At 46.9% G+C, this 25334-nt stretch overlaps 1 protein-coding gene across 2 annotated transcripts; it reads left to right on the plus strand.

Moving 5' to 3' along the window:
- The first annotated feature begins 2397 nt into the window (after positions 1-2397).
- On the plus strand, positions 2398-25334 carry MMAA (metabolism of cobalamin associated A). 2 transcript variants are annotated; one of them, XM_028521203.2, is made up of 7 exons: positions 2398-2444; positions 10569-11074; positions 14032-14154; positions 16817-16987; positions 19323-19408; positions 21062-21211; positions 22233-25334. In XM_028521203.2, exons 2-7 carry the CDS (start codon positions 10627-10629, stop codon positions 22539-22541), a joined length of 1287 nt encoding a protein of 428 aa, XP_028377004.1. In that variant the 5' UTR covers positions 2398-2444; positions 10569-10626; the 3' UTR covers positions 22542-25334. The 2 variants fall into 2 exon arrangements, with proteins under 2 accessions (XP_028377004.1, XP_035887743.1); XM_036031850.1 differs by lacking the exon at positions 2398-2444 and adding an exon at positions 6767-6846.

The following is a 25334-nucleotide window of genomic DNA, read 5'->3' on the forward strand; positions in this document are numbered from 1 at the left end:
CAGCAACATTCTTTTTGCTCTTCTAGAAAAAAAAAGCCACAATTTGTAACCCACCGAACATTTACCAGGACAAGAAAATTACAATTTTATTGCACCTTACAGAGTATTGATTTGCTGCCATCTGCTGGGAGGCAGAAATGGGTTTCTAGCATCCTTACAGGGCAAGAATGATGACCTTAGAAGTTATAAAACTTTGCCTATCACGTAAAACAAAACATAACATAGGTACTTGAAAGAAATCAGTATTAGATGTGTTAACTGATTGTTTATGTTAATAGTAGGGGTTCTGGTCAATTAGGCTATTAGTATTTAGGTTTTGGGGAAATCACAAGTTACATTTTCAACTGTGCAGGGGGTCAGCACACCTAACCCCTGTATTGTTCAAGGGCCAACTGTATTATTCACCTAGAACCACAATTAACATAGTGCCATTCACTCTACATATACACTTCCTTTTTTTTGGCTTGGACACTCTGAAAGAAGCCTGCTCACCCCTGAATACTTAAGCATACATCTCCTAAGAACAAAAGCATCCATCTAATAACCACAGACAGTATCATGATTGTATCTGAAAAGTCATCAATATATCTATTACATTTTCATGTTCAAATTTCCCCAGTTGTCCACAAAATGTCCTATAAAATCCATAACCCTATAGAGTTCACAGGTGCCTTCATGGAGATCAGTCCTATCTTCTTTCATTGTCTTCCATGATACTGATATTGAAAAGTCCAAACAAATCATACTCTAAATTTATGTTTCTTTCACAGATTCAGGCTAAATGTTTCTTTGACAAAGAATACTACAAAGGTGTACTTCCAATAACCTCATGATTTTGTGTTTTCCCCAATATGGATGTTAAAATTTTTCTATTAAGACACCTATTAACATTTTGCAAAGGACTAATGTTCTATAGAACACAGTTTAGGGAACACTTGTACAAGAAAAAAAAAGGGAAATTCACTGAAGTGTTTAAGAATGCATAGATTAAAAAGCAGGTAAGGATTAAAAAACCTTTTTCAATTAACACACTTCCTCATTTCCTTAGGTTATACAAATTGAGCTTTCATGAAATTTAACACCTACCAAAAAAAAAAAAAATCCAAACCCTCAATTGTACAGATAAGCAACCCCAGCTTAAGGAATGAACTAACTTCTCCCAAATTCTATCCGTATGGTATTGACTGTGTTCAGGGGCTGAGATTTGAAACCAGGTCCAAATGCTTCCATGTTTCCACGAGACTTTCTGCTTCATTTGGACTTCTTTAACTTTTTGCAATGGACTATTCTTGGGTCTATGATTACTCTGGGGTAAAAGTGGTGGCATTTTAGTCTAAATAATAGTGAAGACCCTAGGAAAATTTGTTATTCTTCTAGATTAAGAATCAATCTATATCAAGTAACTAAGGCCTAACCCTTCACACTTGTATGCAATTATGCAAACCATATGTGGGGATTGGGGTCTTGGTTCCAGATAGTAATTATAATCTATCCCCCACTTAAGACTTCCTGTTCGCCATAAACTGATCCTTGTCATTGCCCATTGATGCTGTCACCCTTCCATTACACCAAACATTTTGGAGACTTTCAGTTTTTCCTAAAAATCCTGGAACTCAAGTGTTACTACGTATTACATAATCGGACAGGTTTTCAAAACATTAGTTCCAATTCTGCCTTGCAGTGAGGTAGCAAATATTTAAGCATGCTCGCTTTCATCTGTTTCAGGAGAGAGCCTTTCGGACCCCCGCCCCCACGCCAGGTGACTTTCCTAAGGTGAGCGCAAGTCCGAAAGGGTAAATTTTCAAAGAAAAAAACTGCGAGACCTTCAGCCTTTAAACACCACGCCATGGTTTAAAAACTTGAGCTGTTATTTCGGCTGAACGTTGAGCATTTTCTTCCAGCAGGCTGGAAATTGCTTTGCGGAGTTTTAGTCTTCGTAACCTCACCAGCTGGTCAAACGTCTCCGGTCTCGCCCCCGATCCCCGCACCTGAAGATCGCTGGGGCGGGACGAGGAGGAGGTCTGCGCAGACCGAGCCCCGGGCTGGACTCGGGCTCCACCTCCCTGGCTTCGCGAAGCGCCAAGGCCGGGAGTAGGGGGAGATTACCCTCAAACTTTGCGGGGGAGAGATCCATTCCGGACCTGGAGAAAAGCAGAAGCTAGCCAAAAGGCCGTTAACCGCCCTCCGCCGCTTGACCTCGCGACAACGTCCCAGCAGCCCACAGCAGCCCCGCTGGCCAAAAGTTCACGCGCCACCCGCCGCAGGTCGCAATTCCCCAGCCCAGTCCCCCGGGCCCCAGGCCACACCCCCTGCCGCCGCCACTCGGGCCCCTGGGCCTGACAGTGGGCGCCGCGCCTGCGCGCCGCGGCAAGCGCGGGGCGGGGCGAACCTGGCCGGCGGAAGGGGTGGGGCGGGGCGGAGCTGCACTTCCTTGGCCTTGGAGGGTGAGTACGAGGTGGGGGTGGCGTGCAGCGTCCAGAATGGGCGCCAGGCTCCCGCCTCGGGCGCCGCGGGTGGGGTGGGAGGCCCCTCGGCTCCAGGGGCGCCACCTGGAGGATTGGGGGTTGGGGAAGGAAGAGAAGACCATTGAATTGGATGATGTTGGGTGTGTGGGATGTGAGGACTGGCAAGCGTCAGCAAAATGGGGTGAAAGGGAAGGTTCGTTGTTAATTCTCCTTAAAAAGGAAGTGCTCTGAAAACGGGGTTTGCAGATTTTCATCGCTTTGGGCAACTACGTGAGATTACTGTTGTGCCAAGCAAGGCGACTTGCCCCATGCCTCTGCCAAACCCGCGAATGGTTAACTGTAACTTGGGGCTTCAGTGTAGCTACTGCCAAGGAGTGAAATTAAAACTCATCTTGTGTAGAATGAAATCCAGTATGTAATAGCGTTTAAACAGTGTCTAGGTCTGTCAAATACTGTGCCCAGGCATGGGCTGAGTCTGTATTTCTCATTAGAAATTGAAAGACAACCTAAGCTAAATGGTATTTCTTACTTTATTACTTTTGTTAAGAGTTGTATCTCCTAGTATCTGTGCCTTGGAGACAAAATAAAAAATAGACTATAACTTTCCCAAGTTGATAGAAAACCGTGAAGGTCTGTGCAGATTCTAAGTCATTTTGGGGTCGTTGTCCAGGATGTAGTAAACACTTAACATTTTTTGTTCAATGTAATAAGAATAAAAAGAAAAACTGGAAAAGTTCAGTTCTTTGAAGGCCAGTATTCTGTTAGAAACAAAATAAACACATGGAAAGTTACATAACCATAAGAAATGGAAATCACGGTTTTAGATATTAAATGATATCTAATGCAAACCTGTATTTGTCATTGGAAAGTGCTGGTGCGTGTTTGCTTCCCGGCCCATTATCCTCATGTGGGAATGTGGGTCCCTCACACAGATTTGGTTTTCTCCAACACAGGCTGGAAAATCCATATTTTTATGTGATTTCAAATCCTTTTTGTTTTTTAAGAGAGAGGGCAAGGGAGGGAGAAATTGAGGGAGAGAAACATCAATCAGTTGCCTCTCATGTGGTGGACCAAACCGGCAACCCAGGCGTGTGCCCTGACTGGGGATTGAATCGGTGACCTTTCGCCTTGCCAGACGATGCCCAACATACTGAGCCACACTGGCCAGGGCTAAAAAAAATCGTAAATATTATTGGCGACCAGTTTACCCACACCCTCTGTGAGCTGGGAACAGACAGTTTGTGACTTCTGCAGATTATCCCCAGGGTATTCAGAAATAATTGGAATTGAAAGGAAAAAATTCCTGGACACTGGTGGTCAGATAAGCATTGAAGAAAACAGTGAGGTTTGAGCTGGGTCAAATAGGAGAGGTGTTTTAGAGGGGGCAGGACATAACAGGTGAGTAGAATCCTGTTGGGAAAGTGAGCGGAGATAATGAGTAAACTTTCGTTAGAGTAAATGGGTCTGAGAAAGCAAGTACAGTAAGTGGAAGAAAACTGGTTTGGGAAACCATACAATGCCAGACTGGACTTTATTCTAGGTTACTGGTTCTAAAACCTGAACAAATATCAAGAGTCATCTGGAAGGCTTATGACAAGAGATTGCTGGCCTCTCCAGAATTTCTGATTCAGAAGGTCTGGGGTGAGGCCTGAGAAATTCTTTTTCTGATCAGTTCTCAGTTGATGCTGATGCAGCTGGTCTGGGGACCACACTTGGAGAATCACTGTCCCAGGGTGTGGGGAACTGATGGAGGAATTTGAGGTGGATACCAAGGAGATGGATCACATTCACGGTTCAACAGGAGTCTTGCTATGAAGTCCAAGACTGGAGACAGCATGGGGGGGGGGGTTCCTTATAGTTAATTAGCACCTGCTGGATGCCAGGCCTTCTGCCAGGCTCGCTCATGCACAGGATTTCATTTCATACTCACTGTGACCTTGATGTGTTGGTCTTAATATTTTTATATGGGGAGTAGTAGAGATATCCCAGGCCTCAGAGCTAGGCTAGTCTCAGCTTCCTAAGACTAGTTCAGATTTGGACTAGGGTAGTAGCAGTAGAAACAAAAACATTCAATGGTGATGGAATTTAGAAAAGTGGAGACTTCCCAAGTAGATTGAAACCTGAAAGTAAAATTGGGAAATCTGAGTCTTAGCTGCAAAAGCAAAAAAAGGTAAAGTGGGCGGGGAACCCGAGAATGCTCTGTGCATGAATTCACCGTGTGTTCTGCATTGCTCTTATATAACAAGGAGCCATTTAAAAGCTGCTTGTTTAAAAAGTCATCCTGCCCTACCAAAATTTCCTGAAATTATTTGAAGAGGAGAAAATAAAGCCTTCTACGGGGGTGGCGGGAGATGCTAAACAGGTTAGTGACATCTGAGAGCTTATCTTTAAATCAAAAGCGATTAGCATTGGGAAATAGAAACACAGGGTGTAACGCTGCACTGTCTATATGAACTGCACTGCGCCGCGGACACTGACCTAATGTATTGATTTTGGAAATCCTGTGTGCTTTTTCTTGCCAGAGGAGTTATTGAAATTGAAAATATTCACTGAATCAATTTCAAGACAAATATCCCGAGTCAGAGCAGCTGCTGCTGAGCAGGTTTTTAATGAAGGGAAACGTCCATATATTGAAATCAGACTTTAAAAAGAAAGTCCTTAAAATAAATATACGTTTACTTTAAAATCTAGAAGATATGTGTTTTCAAACATTGATTCACGGAGTAACCAGCATGATGGAGTTATTGACCCATACAAAATACAGCACACACTCCTTTATTCAGTGAGCAATAAAGTTTGATGTGCATATAAAGATAAGTCGTAGTCTAGGCAAGACTGACATTTTAAAAAATGATCACAAAACAGTGTGATCATCACTATAACGGACGGATGAGATCAGTCCATGGTGACAGGAGGCAGGAGTGACAGCTGAAGAGGCACGGAAAGGACTCCAGGGCACTGTTCCAGAGGAGGAGACCCTTGAGTCGATCCTTGGGGGCTGAGGGGGAATTTGTGAGATGATTAAAGAAGATAAGGGCATTCTAATCAGAAGAAACTTCAAGGACAATGGCCAAGATGTTTGGAGGAGTATGGCTTTTTCCAGGACCTCTGCGCAGGTCAGAATGGTTACAGCGATGTGGTAAAAGTGGAGGAGAGGTGGATAAGAGCACTCAAAAAAGTGTATGAAATTTTTATGTGATGGCTGTCTCGGCTGGATCATGAACTTCACGATGTTAGGAGCCACGTGGGGCCCATATACCAGTGTATTCCAGGACCTAGCACTGTGCCTACCATGTAGTAGGTTCTCAATAAATAGTTGCTGAGTGAATGAATGGCGGAATCATAGAAAAGCATTTTTTACAGATGAGGCGGAGGGAACTTTTAAAGTATTTTAAGCAGAGGAGTAAGTAATATAATCAGATTTATATCTCATGAGGATAAGATACAAATGTATCTTATCCTCCCCCTTGTATGGGAGAAGAATAATGATCCTAGCGATGACTGTAGTAGATTGGGGTTTTTCGTTAAGGTTGTACCTGTTGGTAGGTTGCAATCTACATGAAAAAAATGAATAGGAAATCAGGATTAGAGGGTGTCACATGTAATATGGGTGTTTTGTGGAACTTGTTTCAGTTACATGTTTGTGTGTTCACTGATGTGGGTGCGTTTCTCCCCACGGACTGCACTCAAAGCTTGAAAGCCATTAGAGAAACGTGGGAATGAGGTTGGAGAGAAGGGAATGGGTATCAGCGATATTTTGGAGGAAAACAAATGTGAGCCTTAAAATGCTGGTGTCCGTGTGAACCTTTTGCAGAGGAGGGGATGCACTTACTAACACACTTCAGGATTTTTGCCCACTCGACGTGTTCCATCGCGTGTCAGTCCGTAGACGTTCTGGTTCATCGGGAATGGCGGTGCTCTGAGGTCTCTAACTGAATGTTGTAAATGTGCAGATTAAAACCACAGGATGACACTATACTCCCGGGAATCCTGGAAATCCGTGGAAATTGTTTGATCTGATGGTTGGCCAAGTGCTTTGATTTCTGCCCGTGAGGAAAAGATGCTGAGTTACACGAGCAGGTGGGAAGCCCTTCTCCTACCTGTAGGACTTGGCCACTGCAGCAGACGCAGTCTGTTGTGCCTGTGACATATGTAAGGGCACAGAACTGCTCGACAGGGCTGAGTTAGATTGCCTTGTTAAAAATGTGTAGACTCCTCTAAAATCTGGTCGATTGGTTAATTCGTTTAAATATGTTATGTACTCGGTTTCCAGGTATGAATTATTCTCTGGGGCAAAAAATATTTTAAAAAGTTTTAGAAACTTGCTCTGCCACCTAATACATTATTGGAATCTCTTACTGATAAGGTTTGCACAGAGAACGTGAAATAATTTTTTAAAATTTAATCTTTATTGTATGTTTTCCATTACTATTTAGTTTTCTGTATATCCTCCACCTCTCAGCAATCACCACACTGTTGTCCTTGTCCATGAGTACTTTTTCCTTTTTGCTCAATCCCTCTGCCTCTCTCCACCCCAGCTGGTATCCAAAATAATTTTTCATTTGCTCTAAGTGAGAGAAAGAAAGGAATGAAGGGAGTGGAGGGAGGGAGGGAGGAAGGAAGGAGGAGAAAGGGGAAGGGAAGGGAAGAAGAAAGGGAGGGAGGGAAGAAAGGAGGAAGGGAAAGATAAAGACAATGAAGATAAACAGCCTGCCCTCATCACGATTCAAACGTAGAGGGTTATTGGTGTTCCTTTGATGTGGCATGACACTGCTCCTCTGTTTATAAAATAATCCAGGTTGAAACCCATAGATTTTCCCAAGTTCTGCCTCTAGTTGTGAAACCTGGGTCAGTAAATGGAACCTTCCTGAGCTTCACCCATAAAATAGAATCTCATCTGCATCGTGAGGCTTAGCTGAGGAAGTGCATGCACAACAATATCTCACGTGTAGTCAACATTCAGTGGAAGGTAACAGCTGCTGCCCTGCCATTCCGAGGGTCCGAGAAGTTTGGGGGTGCCAAGAAAATCAGCCCCCAGGCAGAGATGTGAAGGTTTAGAAACTTAGAGTTGCGTACATCTGGCTAGGTTTTTGATTTTGGCAAAAGAGTGGAATAAAATGGTATCATCCTTTTCCTGGCTCTTTTCACTTGAAGACCTTTTAAGATTTGTATTGGCATCAAAGGGCAGAGAACTTCACTTGTCAGGGAGTTGACCTGGATTTTTCTGAGAAAGACTGCAGTTGTAAGAAATCACTATTTTAAATGTTGGAGCAGTCTATAAACTATTAAATGATTGTTATTCATCTCGTTTATTTAGGGAGTGTTATTTGCTTGTGTTATAAGAGGATATACTTTCATCTAGTAAGGTTCTTGTTACTGGGTTTTGATTCCTTACTTACCTTTCTGTTTTGGAAAACTTACCTTTCTGTTTTGGAAAATTAGTTAGGTGTCAAAGATACTTTGATTCAAAACAGGGAGCTTAGATGGTAGAATTTTTTTAGTCAGGATTCTTAGGTTAAAATTATTACTCAAACTTTTCTGTATAGAACAATATAAAAGTAGATAGAGTATCTGTTCATGAGCTTTTAACAACAATTATGAACAGGTTACCATGTGTCAAACATTGTGCTAGAGTCTGAGGAAATCAAGAATAAGGTATTGCCCTTTCTCTGGGAGGGTTGTCAGCTGCCGTGAGCGGTGAGACTTGGTGGAGAAAGGTCTGTAAGCAGGTAAATGAGAGCAGAAGAGGACAAGGACTCTCCCTGAGATGTGCTTAAAAGGGTTTGGAGCACCGAAGATAGAACATGTGACTGCCCGGGTGAGGTGGGGAAAGGTGTGTCTTAGAAGAGGTGATACTTGAACTAAATAGGAGTTTGTCAGGCAAAAAAGTGGAAGATATACATTTGGACACCTAATTTTTATTATAGCATACGTATGGTTTAAAAAAAATCTTCCCAGTGGATTGAGTGCGGGCTGAGAACCAAAGCATCCCAGGTTCGATTCCCAGTCAGGGCACATGCCTGGGTTGCAGGCCACGGCCCCCAGCAACCAACCGCACATTGATGTGTGTCTGTCTGTCTGTCTGTCTCTCCCCCTCCCTTCCCTCTCTAAAAATAAATAAATAAAATCTTTAAAAAAAATCTTCCGTACTTTGAAATGGCTACCAGCCATTAAGGTGGCGATTCTGATAGAATCTCTGTGCACGGAAGCGCAGCTAAAACACGATCGTCACTTTCTTCAAATTGTACACGATTCCTCTTCCTAGGTTTCTGAGTGTGTAAGCTAATCTTCTATCTAATGTAGAAAGTGACATATAAATATGTGTTGAATGCAGTGCTGATGCTTGCCGTAACCGGTTAGTTAAATTAAGGGCTCAGCAAATTTGATTCTCATATTATAAAGAAATCTAAATGTAGAAGGAAGCGAGTTATAGGTGAGAACAAAGATAAAAGTTAAATCATGAATAGGTATTAGAGATTTCTCATTAAAGTTATAAAAATTATAAATTTTATCTTAAAGAAAGTTGTTTCTTTTTTACCATAGCCAATTGTGCTTTGTTAGTTGTAAATGTCTTTTTGAGTGTTTGTGTGAAGAGTAGTAATGAATGTTTTAAAATTGTGTGTTAGAAACATATTTACACATTTTTAAACATTATCCTCTTAGAATAAGACTAATTTTGTACAAACAGAAGTCATAACTTTCCCCTCCCACCCAAAACAGAAACATGATGAGCAGCTTTGGTTCCAATAACAAGTTAAAACTTATTTTTTTTTTGTAATGGAATGTTGTTTAGCTAAAATTAATTTGCGTTGACTGGCTTTGAAATACAATTTAGAGAGGTACTTTGCAGCAATAAAATAATTTAGTGCATGGTGCATAGAGGTTCTTAAAAACCAGAATTTTCAAATAATCATAAACCCAAACAAACTTAGTAGGATATATATACACATATATATCCTATGATATATATATATATATATATATATATATCACTTGTAAATTTTTGTTTGCCACTGAAAGCTAGGTCTCTGATCTAATTTTTACTGAAGTTTTATAAATTGGTATAACAATAACAAAAGCTACCATTTATTGAGCTCTTACTCTGTGCTGGGTGCTATTCCTAGCTTTTCCATGAACCCGTTTGTTCTCACAGCCATCCTGTTCTCTCACCTGCTCTCACCTGTTCTCTTAAGAAGAGGAAGTTGAAGCACAGGGTGGTTAAGTGCGATGCCCAAGGTCACTGCACCTTATGTGGCGGAGACTCAGAGCCGCCAAGGCTCATAACCTCTGCACTATCCTGCCTCCCAGCGTGCTTAGCTTTCATTGCCTAATGCAGCTTGAAGTGGAGAAGGTCAGTAGGTCTAAGGAAAGGATCCTCAGTTCCAAAGCGGTTCACACTCGAGCGTGCTTACCTGCAGAGTTACAGTTTGTGGGGCCAAGAACGTGTGTTTTTAAGAAGCACCCACGCGGTCACGACCACACTTCGAGTTACACTGGTGTGGTCGGAGTACAGTCCTCACAGTCCGTTTCACGTGGAGGCTTGTTGCTGTTAGGGAGCTGATGCGGGGCCGTGCGCTGCCCGTGTCTCTGCTCCAGGGCGAGTCTGTGGGGTGCGCGCTGTGTCTAAACCTCATGTGCCTGCACTGCTCACTAATCGCATCTCTGGGGTAGGGCATGGATAAAAGGCCAGCATCAGAGGGGTCTTTTAAAAAACATTTTGAGTGAGCTTCAGAATAGGGTATGTGTGACCTGAGAAAATTGTTAAGATGAATATAAGATCTATAGACAGAAGAAACTAAGCATGACACAAAATTTCTACCCTAATGGTTTTTTTTTTGTGTGAATTTGTTTTCTGTTTAGGAGAAAATAAGTATTTACACTGCTCTTCACAGAAGAGTTTCATGATTTGGGTTATTCTGAATATTAACTGTAGGCAGGGAGGGGCCTTTAAAGTTTAGTGAGAAACTTTCACTCGTTTGCACTGGCAAGAACCCTGATGGTGTGTTTTAGAACGTAGGGAGAACACAGAGCTCGTAGTTCTTTACCACTGCAGTATCCCAGTTGGGTATCGAACTGGGAAAAATATGTTTGTCTTTCTTTTAGGAAGTTACAAGTCGCACCGCGCCAAGAAACGTCCGTGTTTTCTTCAGCTGCAGACAGAATGAATATTCCCTTGCTGCTCCAGCACCCTCACCAGCGGCATGTCCTAAAGGGCCTTCTGAGAACACCTTTCCCACGGTACCACTGCATCTTTCGCCCAAGCGCCCGTCTGGGGCCAGGGAGCCTCCGCGCCCGGCCATTGGACCCCCCGGGACTCCACTGTGCAGAGCGGGTGCTGCCGTCGGGTTGTTTGCGGAGACCATTATGCGCACGCGCAACCCTCAAGGAACACCCAGAAGGACTCTCTGATAAAGAACAAAGATTTGTGGATAAACTCTATACAGGTTTAATCCAAGGGCAAAGGGCCTGCTTAGCAGAGGCCATAACTCTCATAGAATCAACTCACAGAAGGAAAAAAGACTTGGCCCAGGCGCTTCTTCAGAAGGTACTGGCCTACCACAGGGAGCAAGAACGATTAAATAAAGGAAAACCGCGAGCGTTTCGAGTGGGTCAGTCTTTGCTTTCCGTTGTTTTGTTTTTCAGTGTCCAGGAAACTTTTTAAGAATTCTGTTTAAAAAAATGTCTAAACGGTTCGAGTTGTAATGGGGATTATATTTTCCTTTCAGAATTTTGTGATGAATTTAAGTACTTTTTCATTGTAAATGTTGGTATGTTGAGAAAAGCTGCCCGACCACTTGAACCAAGGCTCTGTATTTTAAAAGAGCAACGTAGGATCTCTACCAGTGAGAACCTTGCTCTGGCTCCCAGAACAGAAGCACGAATGGGAAGAATGGTTGGCCGGTTCACTCCTTTCTCTCAGAGGGCCTTTGGCTTACTAGTCTCGAGTGAATTCCCGGTTTCTGTGGTTACGTCAGCTAAAACTGCTTGTCATATGTTACTCTTTCTTGGACGTTTGTTTCGTCTTCCTATAGATAAGTCTGTCTTCTCTCCGGCACTTTTTGTTAGAGTTACTGGGAGTGGTTTGGCTCCGAGCACAGCCATCTCCACGCCAAAATGTATTTTGAAGGAGAGGCCATATTTATTTGCTGTCGAAAAATATTGGATGTTCCCTTAATTTCTTAAACAATTGACTTGTTTCTGTAATCGCATGTAAGCTTGCTATGTTTTTGGAATTGTACACTTTAATGCAATTTAGATGCGTTTGGCCACCAGGGACTGAGCAAGTAGTGTGGGGTGGTGTGGGAGCCATTCGGGACGGTCAGTGAGGTGATTCCAGCCATCTCTCACCGAGAGCAACTTGAAGTGGTGGGCCAAGTGCAGAAACTCGGTGAGAAATGAGTATATACACTTTCAAGTGACTGGCATTCATTAAACTTTCGTATCTTGGTTTATTGGCTATATGGGAACTAAAACCTTTTAGTTTTTAGGGTTTTAAGTGGGGCATAAATGCTTTAAAGATAGTTTTATTTTAAAAGGTATTATTTGTTTATAGAGAGAGGGAAAGAGTGGGAGAAAGGGAGAGAAACACCAACGTGTGGTTGCCTCTCATGTGGCCCCACCGGGGGCTTGGCCCACGACCCAGACATGTTCCCTGACTGGGAATCGAACCAGTGACCCTTTGGTTCACAGCCTGCACTCAATCCACTGAGCTGCACGAGCCAGGGCTAAAGGTAGTTTTTAGAAAGAGCTCACCAACCATTACTTTTCACACATCTTATTCTGTCCTCACTGAGGGAACTCTCATGTTGAGAGTACTACGTAAGGTGTTAATAATAATCTTTAGGCAGACAAACTAGCAAATTTCCAAAGAGAAATTTTAGTTATGGCAAAATATTTACTTCTAACCCTTTTCTGAGCAGGGGTGTCTGGTGGGCTGCATGAGGCCCAGGATGGCTATGATGCCGCCCAACACAAAACCATACATTTACTTAAAACCTTTTTTTTTGCTCATCAGTTTTTGTTAGTGTTTGTTTATTGAATGGGTGGTCCAAGACAACTCTTCTTCTTCCGGTGTGTCTCAGACATTAGACACCCCTGCTTTAGAGTATCTTTGCAGAGAAAATGTCCCAGAAATATCTGGAGTTAACCAGTAATCCACACATCACTAGCAACTCAGAATTTTGCCGTGCCACTCTTGTTCTTGCTCTTATGTGGCTCGATAAACCTATGTCTTTACTGCAGTTATTTTATTCCCATTGTAAATAAAAGCAACCAGTGTTTACTGAGCACCCATAAATAAGTTTAAGATGGAGACCTTCCCTGAATCAAGCATACTAACTACATATGCCATACATGCTTTTGAGTATGGTGACAGTTACATGCTTATGTTTTACATTATTGAATCAACATCTACTTACGCATCTTTTTTACTTTTTGCCATGAGCTGTTCTAAACAATTGCCAATATTCACTCATCCAATCCTTACAACAACCTGAGGAGGTAGGTGCTGCTGTAGTCATTTTATGGCAGTGTGTACTCAGGTACAGAAGGGCTACGTAGCTTACCCAAGGTGACCGCCAGTCCAAGGGGGAGCTGGAAATAGACCTGGCCGCCCAGCTCCCGAGTTAGTGCTCTGCCCTGCCGTGCTCTCAGGGAGTGTGTGTGTTCTTTAAGTTGGTTTACAGTTGTACAGTGTGTCTATTAGTGTCAGGTTTATGATATATGAGTTATGTCAGTTTCAGGTGTCCAGTGTAGTGATTCGACATATTTATACGTTACATTGTGATCACCCTACTAATTCTAGTAATTGTCACTGTGTAAACTAACTAAAATATTATCGACTATATTCTCCTTTGCCTTTTCACTCACCCTGTCCCTTCTGGTAATCATCCCTTTGGTCTCTGTTTTTATGAGTGTGTTTTTGTTTGGTTTGGGTTTTTTCGTTCGTTTTGTTTTGTCTTCTTAGGTTCCACATACGAATGAAACCATACAATGGTTGTCTTTCTCTGCCTGACTTAGCATAATACCCTCTGCCTTTCTTGAGACAAATTCTTTTTTTCCCAATATTTAGTCTATATTCTTTGAGTTACAGGTGAGATGAAAAAATAATCTTTTATACATAGGAAATTATTTTGTGCATCACTAGCAATTTTTAGAGCAATGAGTAGTTGTTTTCTCCAGTGGGAAGACCCAGCGTACGGAGACGGGGTAGGTGGCATCATTGCTGGTCGAGATGAGAGGTGGGCAGGTGCTGTGGACGGTCAGCGCGTTGACAGCATGGGCGATGGAGTCTGTCCCCAAAGGTCCATGTTATAGTAAAGAAGGGAAGTCCTGTTTTGTAATTTTAAAAAAGTGTATTTGGTGAACATAATGGAACTCAGAACTGTTTCCTTCCTATGTCTCTATTACTCAGATACTAGATAAACAAATGGATTTTCATTTACTGCTTTTGGAAATGTTAAAATACTGTAACGATGGTTTTAATTAGGAGGAACAGAAGGAAGTCTAATGTCTTAATAGAACTCATCATTTATTTCATTAAATCAGAAGATCTCTTTCACTATAGGATTGTCCGGCCCCCCTGGTGCTGGAAAATCAACCTTCATAGAGTATTTTGGAAAAATGCTCACTGAGAGGGGGCACAAGCTGTCCGTGCTGGCTGTGGACCCTTCGTCTTGTGCTAGCGGGGGTGAGTATGGCAGACTCTCCCTAAGTGGCAGAGCAGGGGCGGCTCTCTGGTACGATGTAGTGGGACTTTGCAGTCAGGTGACTTCTGACCTCTACCTGGGCTTGGTCCCACTGAAGGAGGAGGAGTTCCGGGGAGCGAGGTGGAGGCTGAGGGAGGCAGTTTGGGGCATCGGGCTCTGCAGACAGGATTAGCCCAGGATCAAGGAGTGGCCTGGGTACCCAGAGAACTAGGAGAACATGGCCAGGAGTTGAAGATAATTAGCAGCAAATTTCAGCCCTTTGTCTGTCACACCTGAGGGTAGGCCCCTCTCCCCTCCTGTTTTTCCTGGCTGCGTCAGCCCCTGCACGGTTCAGAAAATGGGTCCTTCCTCTTTCTCTTTTCCTCTTATCATTGTAATATCTCCTTTTAAGCTTTAAAAAAAAACTCCTTAGAACTTGTCACCTGTTCAGATTACATGTTCTGTTAACCGGAATGCTCTTAGAGGGCCCACGTAGTATTCCGCTGTTCCCCCTGCAGCACTTAACATACACGACACATTACACACGACACTCACAGCCACCTACTGATTCGAGGTCTTGCCGTCACTCGAGTTTAATTTGCAGCTCATCAGAGATGAGATGAATAATCGTACTTCCCCAAAGGCTCACGTAAGAAGACATAAAGCATACCATGCAAGTAGGGAAGGGTCTTCTTCTCTTACCCTGCTTTATGATGAAGCTTCTCACATTACAGTCATCCAGTTAACAAGTATGACTGTAGGCAGGCACTGTGCAGGGAAGGCACCGCGTTGTCCAGTGGTGAGTAAGCCACAGCCCTCGTGGCCTTACGGAGCCTCGTGTCACCTGAGGGCGCATGGGCCACTGCAGGGTGTTGTGTGTGGGAAAGGGGAAGCGCAGCGTGCTTTGTGCACCTGTGTGGTTTGCGTGCTATGGATTTAAGGCTAAAATATACAGACGATAAAATCCTGTTTCTGGGTCTTCAGCTTCACAGGGAGGTGGAGAGCAGTTCCTGTTACCACCTGTTGAGAAACTTAGCTGAGGACATTCACAGCTTTTGATTCACTATAACAAAAAGGTTAACTAAAATAAAATTTATATTCACAAGGTTCAAGATTAAGTTCCTATCAATGTAGTGTCTTATTTACAGTTAAGAACTTTGTTAAAGGTACGTACCTGAAAAAATACTTTTTGAGAGTGGCCCTCATTTCCATGTAGGTGAGGAGGCATTTTTCCCCTGGGCCTTGGTAATAAATATTCTAGAACACTTGCGATAGCCAAAGAGAACAGGAGCTTGAAGTAACTCCAGCAGAAATGCTGGCATGACTGTGTGGTTCCTGAACTTTCTGAAACCAAAGATGAGGTTCCCTTTCTCAGGTAAAACGAAATACAGACTCCGAAAGAAAAAAGTATGCGAGCATGAACAGGACACTCTAAGTGCAGTAGCACATACATTTGAAAACCAGCATCACGTTGCGGTTTGAGAAGCAGACCTGAGCTTTGCACGCACGGGGCCCCCCAGCAGCTCTGAGGCCTTCCAGAGGGCTGGCGCCCAGCGGCTTTGGATTCCGGGCAAAGCCAATTACATGGGAGAGTAATTTCATGGTGTGGAGTTCAGTGCCTTAGCATCTATAGGAGGATCATTTCAGGTATAGTTTCGGCAGATTGTGGACTTACACAGAGGCCATTTCATGCAGGAAATGACTTTAGAAAGAAGTTCTATGTGCAGTTAAGTGAGGTCGTTGAGATCTGTGGCGGGCCTGTGCTCCAGAGTTAGCATCTATGAGAACTCCAAACTGGGACCGTAAGGGAGGACAAGGGCACGTCTTGAAGGAACTTCTCCACGGTGAGCATCACCTTTATGTGGGAAAGTTAGCTCTTACGCAGAGTGAATGTTGAGCTTCAGGAGAGAACAGCACTGGGCAGTCAAATGTCAGTACATGGTTAAAGGGAAGCTGTCAGTAGTGCCCGGGCTTTCAGTCCTGCAGACTCGGCAGATACTGGTGTTTGCCAAAATGCCGCAGCAAACCCTGGAACATCCCTCTAGGCGCTCAGTGAATTGCCCGCTGTGAACACGCAGTCAGCACACAAAATGTGAAAGATACGGTCCTATAGGTGAGGAACTTAGGTTAAAGCTGGGCTTCTCCACCTTGACACTGATGACATCCCCGTGGTCCTGCTCGTTGAAGGCTGCTTAGCGATATCCTGGCCTCTCGCACCAGGTGCCCCCAGCACCCTGTCCCCCGGTTGTGACAAGTAAAAATATCTCCAGGCGTTGGCAGATTTCCTCTGGGGCAGAATCCCATGAAGTTGATAACCATCAACACAATAATGTTGGGGTGAGAGTAAAGAAACGACCCTGGCTGTGGCGCAGGACTGATGTGGGGACCCGTGGGTGCTGAGATGGGACAAGCTGGGTGGGACGAAGCATCTAGATATGAGCCTCTAGTCCTTGGGAAGCTGTTACAGGGTTTGAAGGGCTTGACATGCTAAAAAGAGTTTAATTTGTCATTACTGTATATAGTGTGTGGGAGAAAAGCTCAATGATCTGAAATACAATTTGAGATTTGGGGAGAAATGTCATAAATCACTTCCTCTAGGAACTGGCTAATTGGTAATTGGCCCTTATAGCTGTTCCATGATTATAAAATGTAACTGCATTTTAGGATCCCTCTTGGGTGACAAAACCCGAATGACTGAGTTATCGAGAGATATGAATGCGTACATCAGGCCGTCTCCTACTAGAGGCACCCTGGGAGGGGTGACAAGGACCACCAACGAAGCCATCCTGCTGTGTGAAGGAGGGGGCTACGACATCATCCTCATCGAGACCGTAGGTGAGTGGGATCTTCTGCCTCGTGACAAAATCCTGTTCCGGTGTACTCTGCGTCAACGCGAGTGACAACTGACTTCATCCGCTCATTCAGCAGCTGTTACTAAAGGTATACTTGAACACACTATCTCAGACTCGCTGGGAGATTCGCGTGTATAGGCTGTAGTCCTGCCCTCGAAGAGGAGGAAAAGAAGCCGTGTCTCTGGGTCCCTGTGACACAGGGTGATGCGTTGTCAGTACCAGAGGAGACCCTTGAGCACCGGGATGACTTACAGAAACGGGGCTTTAACGTGACACCTGTTTCGCTTAAGCACATTTCATGTCTACAGTGTTTGCTAAGAAAGTTAATGCAGTTGGGTGCCTCTTGAAAACAGGGCCACGTTTATTTCATTTTTCTGTCCCTATTGCATAACTACATGTGGTGAGAATACTGAAATGGAAACCCAAGAAATTCACATTCTGGTGGGGAAACAATATATTACGTTTCTGTTTATTATGGTTGAACTCAGTCTTGAAGGAAGAATTGGAGTTACATGAAGGGCGGGAGGGATAAAGGGTGTTTGCAAAGACACAGGCGTGAGGGAGTGTGGCCCGTGCAGAGAACTGCAGTGGCTCGGGTTGCCTGGAGCGGGAGGGTGATGGCGGGGCGTGGAGAGAGGTGGCCCTGGAGGCCAGAACTGCCCCCGCTGAGGGTGATGGAGGGGGAGTTGCCCTCGTGGTAGCAGGAGGATCAAGGGAGAGGAGGGCCACAAACACCAAGTGCGTCACCTGGAAATTGCCTTGGGCTGCTTGTGCCGGAGACTCAAAGTAACTGATTCCAATGAGAAAGAGGTTTACTTTTGTAGATAAAAGCCTGGAGGCAGGTGTCCTGAGCGGGCGTGGGTGTTCTGCCATGCCCCCTGTGTCCCAGGCTTCTGTCTCTCTGCTGTCACTGAAAGACGGCTGGCGACCCTCTTTCACGTCCATGCTCCAGGCAGAAGGAAGGAGAGCGGGGAGGAAGGAGGGCAGAGGGCAGGCAGAAGTGTGCACCTCCTGGCTGGGTGTGCCCTTGAAGAAACCACCTTTCCTGGTGACCGCGTATGATGAGTTTCTGCTCGTTAATCATCTGTACCTGAAAGGGGGTCTGGTGACCATGGCCTTGCATCTGGTACACTGACGCTCCCGTGACCCTGGGGTCAGAAGTAGAGAAGAGGAAAGACTGAATGGGCAGTTAGGAGTCTCTGCCCAGCAGGAAGGAGGGAGATCTGGGAGGGGTGCTGGAGGGGCGGGGGAGGTGGGAGTCGGGTTTCAGGGGACTGAGGTTAATGGGAAGTAGTCAAATGAAGATGGCAAACATGCATGCTTTTCCTAGAAACTTAGCTCTAAAGAGAGAAAGATCTGGCGATAGCTGGAGGAGCTCCTGAGTTCATGTTGGTTTTTCACTTGTGTTTGGTTTTCAGATGAGAAAGACTTGAGTGCAGTTCACGCCCTGTGCTGAGGGACATAGCCGCCCTGTGCTGAGGGACAGCCGTAGACCAAGGCGAGGCTAGAGACAGAGCAGACAGGCCCAGAGGACGGACGGAGCAGGGTCGTCTCCAGCCAGTGCTGTAGCCCTGGGACTGGGGAGGAGGCTGAGGGCAGAGCTCGAGTTCCCGGTGCTCACTGGTGGGGGGACAGCGGAGAGGCTGAGGAAGTTCTTGTTGTTACTGTGCTGTGAAGCAGGTGCCGGGGCTGCCATCCTGTGTGAGATTAGGGGACCGTGAGTGTCTGTGTGACCAGTGTGAGCAGTGGGCGGGGGGGCGCTTACTGAAGGCCCTCAGGGGCATCACTGTTACAGGGCCCCGAGGGTTCACGGTAGACGTCGGAGCCCAGGGCCCCATCGTGGTGGCCCCTTAGGTCCGCGCCTGAGCTGGTTCTCCAGTATGCACTCAGAGGCCAGAGCCCGGGGAACTGCGCTGATCTGCCAAGGGGGAGTGGGGGGGTGGGGAAGTGGGTTGCAGGGCTGGTGCGGAAGGGTGAGGAGGCAGGAAGGCAGAGAGAGTGTTGACAGGTACAGTGGATGGGGAGCCGCAGGGCTCAGTGAGCTCACTGTGCTGCGAGAGGGAGGCCAGGAGAGCGCTGCAGGAGTGGGGTGGGAGGGGCGCCCGGTTCTCAGTCAGAGACTGAGGCTGATGGGAAGGGTGACGGGCCTGCTCGTAGGCCAGGACAGGGACGTGTCGTTCTTCAGGGGGTGTTTAAGGTGGGTGATGGATCGGCTGGGTGATGGGATGAGTGAACGAAGAGGAGTGGACACCATTGTCGGTGTGGTTGGGAAGCCAAGTCACCGAACATTTCAGTGTGCGGTGTGATTTAAATCTCAGGTGTGGGGCAGTCGGAGTTCGCTGTTGCCGACATGGTTGACATGTTCGTGTTACTGCTGCCACCGGCAGGAGGGGATGAATTGCAGGTAATCGTTCTGACTTTTTCCTCCCCCAAACACAAAGTATACATCTCTGAGAGTACAAGTCTCAGATGTCGTGTTTTTGTAAATTAAGTTGTTACTAGCGTAGGGAAAGAAACAGCAACATTCACATTGGCTAAAATACTTGTCAAAGGCAGATTTGTACATTTTCCCAACTCTCAGTAACAGAACTGAGGACCTTGAGCTAATGATACAGCCCAGATTTGGCCACCCGTGACCCGGGAGTGGAGGCATACGTGGGCGGCTCCAGTGGGAAGGGGCCACTGCCACGTGGAGTCTAGTTGGTTGAGAAGTTCCTCATAAGATATCCCCTTCGTGTTTCGCTCAGACCCCGCCACTGGAGTTCATGTCTGGTGCAGTAGGGCTCTGGCTCTCCTCCTGCAGCGCGAGTCTGGCACGGGCTGCCTGGCGTTGACAGCCTTCCCCGGTGGAGGGCACTGTCCCCCCTACGACCGCCCTCACTCCAGACACCAGACCAGCAGCGGGCTTGGGGGTTCCCAGGCCACCCACGGCTCTGACCAACTGGCCACCAATGTGGGGGTTCCCACAGGTTTGATGATTAACCAGAATGACTCACAGAACTTGGGGAGGCAATGCATTACAGTTATAGTTTCATGATACAAAGTAGGACTAGCCGAATGAAGGGGCATGCAGGGAGAGGGCCCGGCAACCCGCCCCCAGCCTTCCCCAGGGGTCAGGCTCCCATCAATCACATGGTCCGTCTTCCTGGTGCTCCGCTCCCATTCCCAACTCAGGTGTAGCCCGAGCACCTGTGGTGAGTGACAAAGACGCCCCTGTCACTCAGGAAATTCCAGGGGCTTAGAGGTCACTCCCCAGGAACCTGGGACAAAGACCAGACGAATTCTTTGTTGTACAGAGAATTTTAGTTCTAAAAATAGAGTGACAGCAGACAATGGGTGCTGCAGTTTAGAAACATTAAATATTAGAATGTAATCGTTGAAAGTTATGTTTTAGAACATTTGAAAAGAAATCTTAATCTTAGATGGAAAAATCTACATTTTTCAAATAAGGTTTGGCCTTAGGATGTCTAGTGTTTTGTTTTGTTTTGTTTTTTTGCAGCATAATTTAAATAAAGAGATTGAGGCATTTTTTTATCCTCAGGTTATTTTTCCTCAAAAGCAAAAAGCAAAACAAAACCCCAAAACGCTATATGCTGGCACATTTAAGGCAAGCTTCAAAGACTGTGTTCCTAGACGCACCGAAGGTGGCGATAGGCGTGCTTTCTCTCCGGGATGGTTCCGCATCCTGCGCTGTTAGCCCAGGGGACGCAGACCCCATCCTGAGACCCTGTGAACTAGCTCCCGCCCCCCAGGCCTGTTGTGTCTTGATGGTACACTCACTCTAACTCACACTGTACTTCAGCATGTGAGGCTCTAAATCTAGAAGACTTTCTAGATGACTTTCATAGTCCCAGGAGACAGTGCTTTTGAGTAATTTCTGTCTAGTCACTGTGATTCCTGGTGCCCGGGGCTTGGGAGAGATGCAGAGAAAACGTTAGTTAAGGAGGTGTATGACTTCCAGAATCTTAGTGTCGATCAGCGCCCCCCCCCCCTTTTTTGAAGCTGTAATTAAATTAAGTGTTTTTGATACATCACTTTCTTCTCCTTTCCTCTTTAGGGTATCAAGAGAGGTATAATTGAGATGGCAGACCTGGTGGCCATCACCAAGTCCGACGGGGACCTGATCGTGCCGGCGCGCAGGATCCAGGCGGAGTACGTGAGCGCGCTGAAGCTGCTCCGCCGGCGCTCCGGGGTCTGGCAGCCGAAGGTACGGCGCCCCAGCCCCGCCTCTCACCCGGAGCGCACTGCGCGTGCGTGCGCAAGGGGTGCAAGTCCGAGCTGGGCGTGGACTCAGTCTTGGCTTGTATGTGAGATGACAGTTTTAAGAGTTATGACAAAGCCCGAGTATGTAGTCGTGATGGTCAGTATAATCCTTCAGCCAGGAGATGTCAAAAGCTAGTTGTGGAGTGATAGATTAGATCGCTTAATGCTGGGCTGGAGCCATGTGGAAGTGACAGCAAATCCCTTCTGAAAGGAACCCCTTTAAGATTCTGGAGCAATTAATGGTGTGATGATCTATAACAGAGTTTGAGTAAGAGCGAGAGGAAGGCCCTTGAGGTGATTAACTTCCCAGTAGGCTCATGGGTGCTGTTTTCAGTGCGGGAAGGGAAGAGGAACCCTGTAATGGGCGGGGCCACAACACTGACTTGGCGGCTCTGTCTGCAAGGGGGCCCCGTGTTAGTGACGACGAACCTCTAGTCACCGTCACGAGAACCCTGACGACATGGCCTGGGGCTCCTCCTCTCCCCCACCCCATCACCTGGTGTGTCGGGTGCAGAGTCATCTTGTACATGCAGGGGCCGATGTGCAGCTCCCTGCGCTTGCTGAGTCGGGCGACTCTGACAGGGTCGCTCACCTTGGTGTCATTCCCTGGCATCAGACCTCAGAGAAACCTGCCGAGCCTGGCCCTTCTCACCCTTGTGACCCTCTCACGGTTCCTCCACGGGGCCTGGGAAGACCACCTGGGCAGTCCCGAATCCAGACGAATCTCTGGGCTGAAAACCTGGGCCTCGAATCAGTGATTCACCTGTGCTGTGCACGTAGGAACCCCAGTGGGTTACCTCGGTGTGTTCCCCGTGTGGTGACTTGGACGCAGCCATGAAGTGGCTCATTTCTGCCATTGCCCGTTTCCTTAGACGGCAAGAGTTAGTTGGCAGGCATCCAAGTCCCCGTGAAAGTGTGTTCTGTCGTTGTAAGTAGCACGGTGCTGGTTTTCCCCTTTTCCATAGGTGGTTCGTATTTCTGCCCGAAGCGGAGAGGGGATTGCCGAAATGTGGGACAGGATGAGAGAGTTCTGGGACCTGATGCTGGCCAGCGGGGAGCTGGCCGCGCGGCGGCAGCAGCAGCAGAAGGTGTGGATGTGGAACCTCATCCGCGAGAGCGTGCTGGAGCACTTCCGGGCCCACCCCGCGGTCCGGGAGCAGATTCCTCTGCTGGAGAGGAAGGTCCTCAGTGGCGCCCTCCCCCCGGGCCTGGCGGCGGACTTGCTGCTGAAAGCTTTTCAAGCACGGACTCATGAGATGTATCCCACACACTAATTTTCCGTATCGTGTCATAAAGTGTTTTCATTCTGAAAGTCACTGGTGTGCTTATATTTTCAGTAATGCTTTCGTGGCGCCCTCAGCCTCTGTATGCGGGAAATAAATGTGCCTGCAAACTGGAGGAATATTAGCTGCGGACGGCAGAGGCCAGGGGGTCGGGCAGTGCTTACAAGGTACCTACCTGTGGTCTGTTACTGAGTTCCGTGTCCCCCTGTTTCTCTCCGTCCTCGGCCCGGGCGCCGTGGCCTGTAGGAGAGCTCCCAGCAGTCAGGAGCCGAGGAGGCTGAGGACGGTGAAAGTTCGTGCACCTTGAAATGCCTTCCTCGGTTCTGTGTTCTCAGGAAATTTGAGGGAACACGTAAGCAGGAATCACCACATTTTGGAAGCCTTCCTTGAGGCCAGAAGAATACACGGTGGGCTTCTAAGAGCTGAAACCCACGATTGACCGTTCCAGGGATTTCTGAAATGGCCACCCAGGTGCACGAGGCACAGAGCAGTTGGCAGGTGCAGTGACACGAGCACAGCTTCAGAGTTTGCTGCTCTGTCGAGCCAGGGTAAGGAAGGCTGCTGTACAGGTTGTCAGAATGATTAGGTGAGAAATTACAACGTGCTTAGCACTTAATAATTGATGTTAGAAATAAGTGTTGTTAGAAATATTACACATAGACACGAGATACAAATAAATACACGTTATTGATATGCTATCCTGAAGGATGTGAGCTTCATGAAAAGGGTTAATTAATTATTAACCTAGCTAGTGGTAACGTGCCACCAGAACTCACAGGTGAGGTGTATGTAGTCATCAGGGCCCTCCTGGCTCCAATTTCGTCTCACCGTTTTTGCAGCTCCAGTTCCCAATTTAACACTTCATAATTCCTGGGTTCCTCATTTCCGATTCCTGGCAGAAACATGATTGGCCTGTTCAGCTTTCAGAGGCACTGGAGGTCGCGGAGGGAAACCCCTGAGCGAGTTGCCCAGAAGCAGTAGCCCACCTCAACCTGTGTTCCAGGGCCTGGAGAAGGGATAAGTACGGTTGCTCCTTGGTCAGCAGGAGCAGTCTGGAAGGCCCCATTTCCCCGGGTTGCAGGTGGGGCGGGCAGTGTGTGCGCTTCCCCGGAGAACAAACTCTCAGGGAGACAGCGCGGGCGTCGGTGCGCACCGGGGGTCTGCCTGAGCAGCCGGCATGGCCGGGCCTCAGACGCATGCCTCCCCTGGCTCCTCACTCAGCGACCTCTCTGTTACGTGGGTTTGAACCAGCCCTTAAGAAAAATGTATGGGCTGCTGACTGTAATCTTTTAAATTGTTCCTGTTCTTCCTTAGGTTATCGGGCTGTTGAATTCTAGAAATGTCACTGTTTACTGGAGATTTGCTACCCACACTACATCTTAGGGCAAGAACTTAAGAAATCACACCACCTCTTGATAAAACCCGTGATGTTGCTGGTTCCAGGAACTTCCTTCCCCTTCGCTCCGGTCACTTGGGGCTCCTGGAACCACAGAGGACACAGACCGCTGCACGCAGCGCACTGCAGGGCACCGGCACCGTTGCTGCGGTTTGAGTTGGGTCCACCTGAAGAGAGACCCTGAAGTCCCAGTCCTCAGTCTCTGCGGATGCGCTTACTTGGCAACAGGATCATTGCAGATGTGAGGAGCCGAGATGCGGTCGTGCTGGGGTTGGATGGGCCCTGACCCAACATGGCCGATGTCCTCATTGGAAGACGGTCATGGGAAGGCGGAGACACGGGGGGCCACCGTGGAGATGAAGACAGAGACTGGAGGGAAGCAGCTTTGTGCTGAAGACAGCTGGAAAACGGGTGGACTCGAGAAAGAGGCGAGGAAGGACCCTCCCACGTGTTCCAGGGGGAGCGCGGCCCCGCTGACACCTGGATTGCAGGGCGGACAGCTAGACTCCAGAACGCGAGAGGGTACGTTTCTGTTGTGTTAAGCCACCCAGCCCGTGGTGCCTCGTTACCGCAGCTCCAGGACATTAATGTCAACCCCCGTCTGAGCCTGACGCAAAGAAGGAACTTCTGCCAAGATTTCATCACACTCCTCCCCACCCCCGCTAAGAGTATAGTCTGTGACCTCCCAGTTCTGCCTTCCCTTGGGACCTCCGAAACCTATAAAACAAAAGGAACACAAGAGTGTCCTCATGTTTGTTTTGACAAGTGCTGCACCCCGCGTCTGCTGCTGTCCCGCCGCTCAGTGTCGGGCTTTGACTCTCCCGAAGGACCCACGTTTACAAGTCTGGGAGGCTGGGTGTGCGCAAGAGGGTCTCAGGAAGTTACAGAGGCATTCTGGGGCTGTTAGCCGTGAGCAGCCGAGGAGCCGCGGGGAAACGTGTGGCCAGCCCAGGCTCCTCTGCCTGCGGGGATGACGTCTGGTGCCCGCCGGCGAGTGGGGGAGGGGTCGAGCACACAGGACGTGTTCTGCCCTTAGACCTCTCACTCTGGCTTATTCCACTCTACGATGCCTGTTAAGCTGCTCTGCCATCAAGCCCTGTCATGTGGTATCTGCAACATGAATTTTTAGCTCAAAATAAGTTAACCTTAATCGTGTGCTGGTAGGGATTTGTACCCCAGCACAAAAGTTGCATCATTGTATATAATATACCTACTTTCTAATATTTAGAAAGTGTACCCAGCTAGATTTGTATTCTGTTAATCTTTTTCACACAGTCCCCTACTTAAAGGAGGGTGGCAGGAAAAATGCGGCAGATATATCATTGTATGTGCTGGGAATAGACCAGTGTGGCACAGAATAATAAATGGTGGTGTTCAGTGACCCAGAA

Source organism: Phyllostomus discolor, chromosome 8 (genome assembly GCF_004126475.2).
Source record: "Phyllostomus discolor isolate MPI-MPIP mPhyDis1 chromosome 8, mPhyDis1.pri.v3, whole genome shotgun sequence".
In the NCBI taxonomy this organism is placed as follows: domain Eukaryota; kingdom Metazoa; phylum Chordata; class Mammalia; order Chiroptera; family Phyllostomidae; genus Phyllostomus; species Phyllostomus discolor.

What these genes read in the sequence shown, in the direction of transcription:
- MMAA (XM_028521203.2), top strand. Translation starts at nt 10,627, where the DNA reads ATGAATATTCCCTTGCTGCTCCAGCACCCTCACCAGCGGCATGTCCTA. An exon ending in ACCGCGAGCGTTTCGAGTGG is followed by an intron (nt 11,075 to 14,031) that starts GTCAGTCTTTGC and finishes CTTTCACTATAG; the next exon opens with GATTGTCCGGCCCCCCTGGT. An exon ending in CAGGAGGGGATGAATTGCAG is followed by an intron (nt 19,409 to 21,061) that starts GTAATCGTTCTG and finishes TTTCCTCTTTAG; the next exon opens with GGTATCAAGAGAGGTATAAT.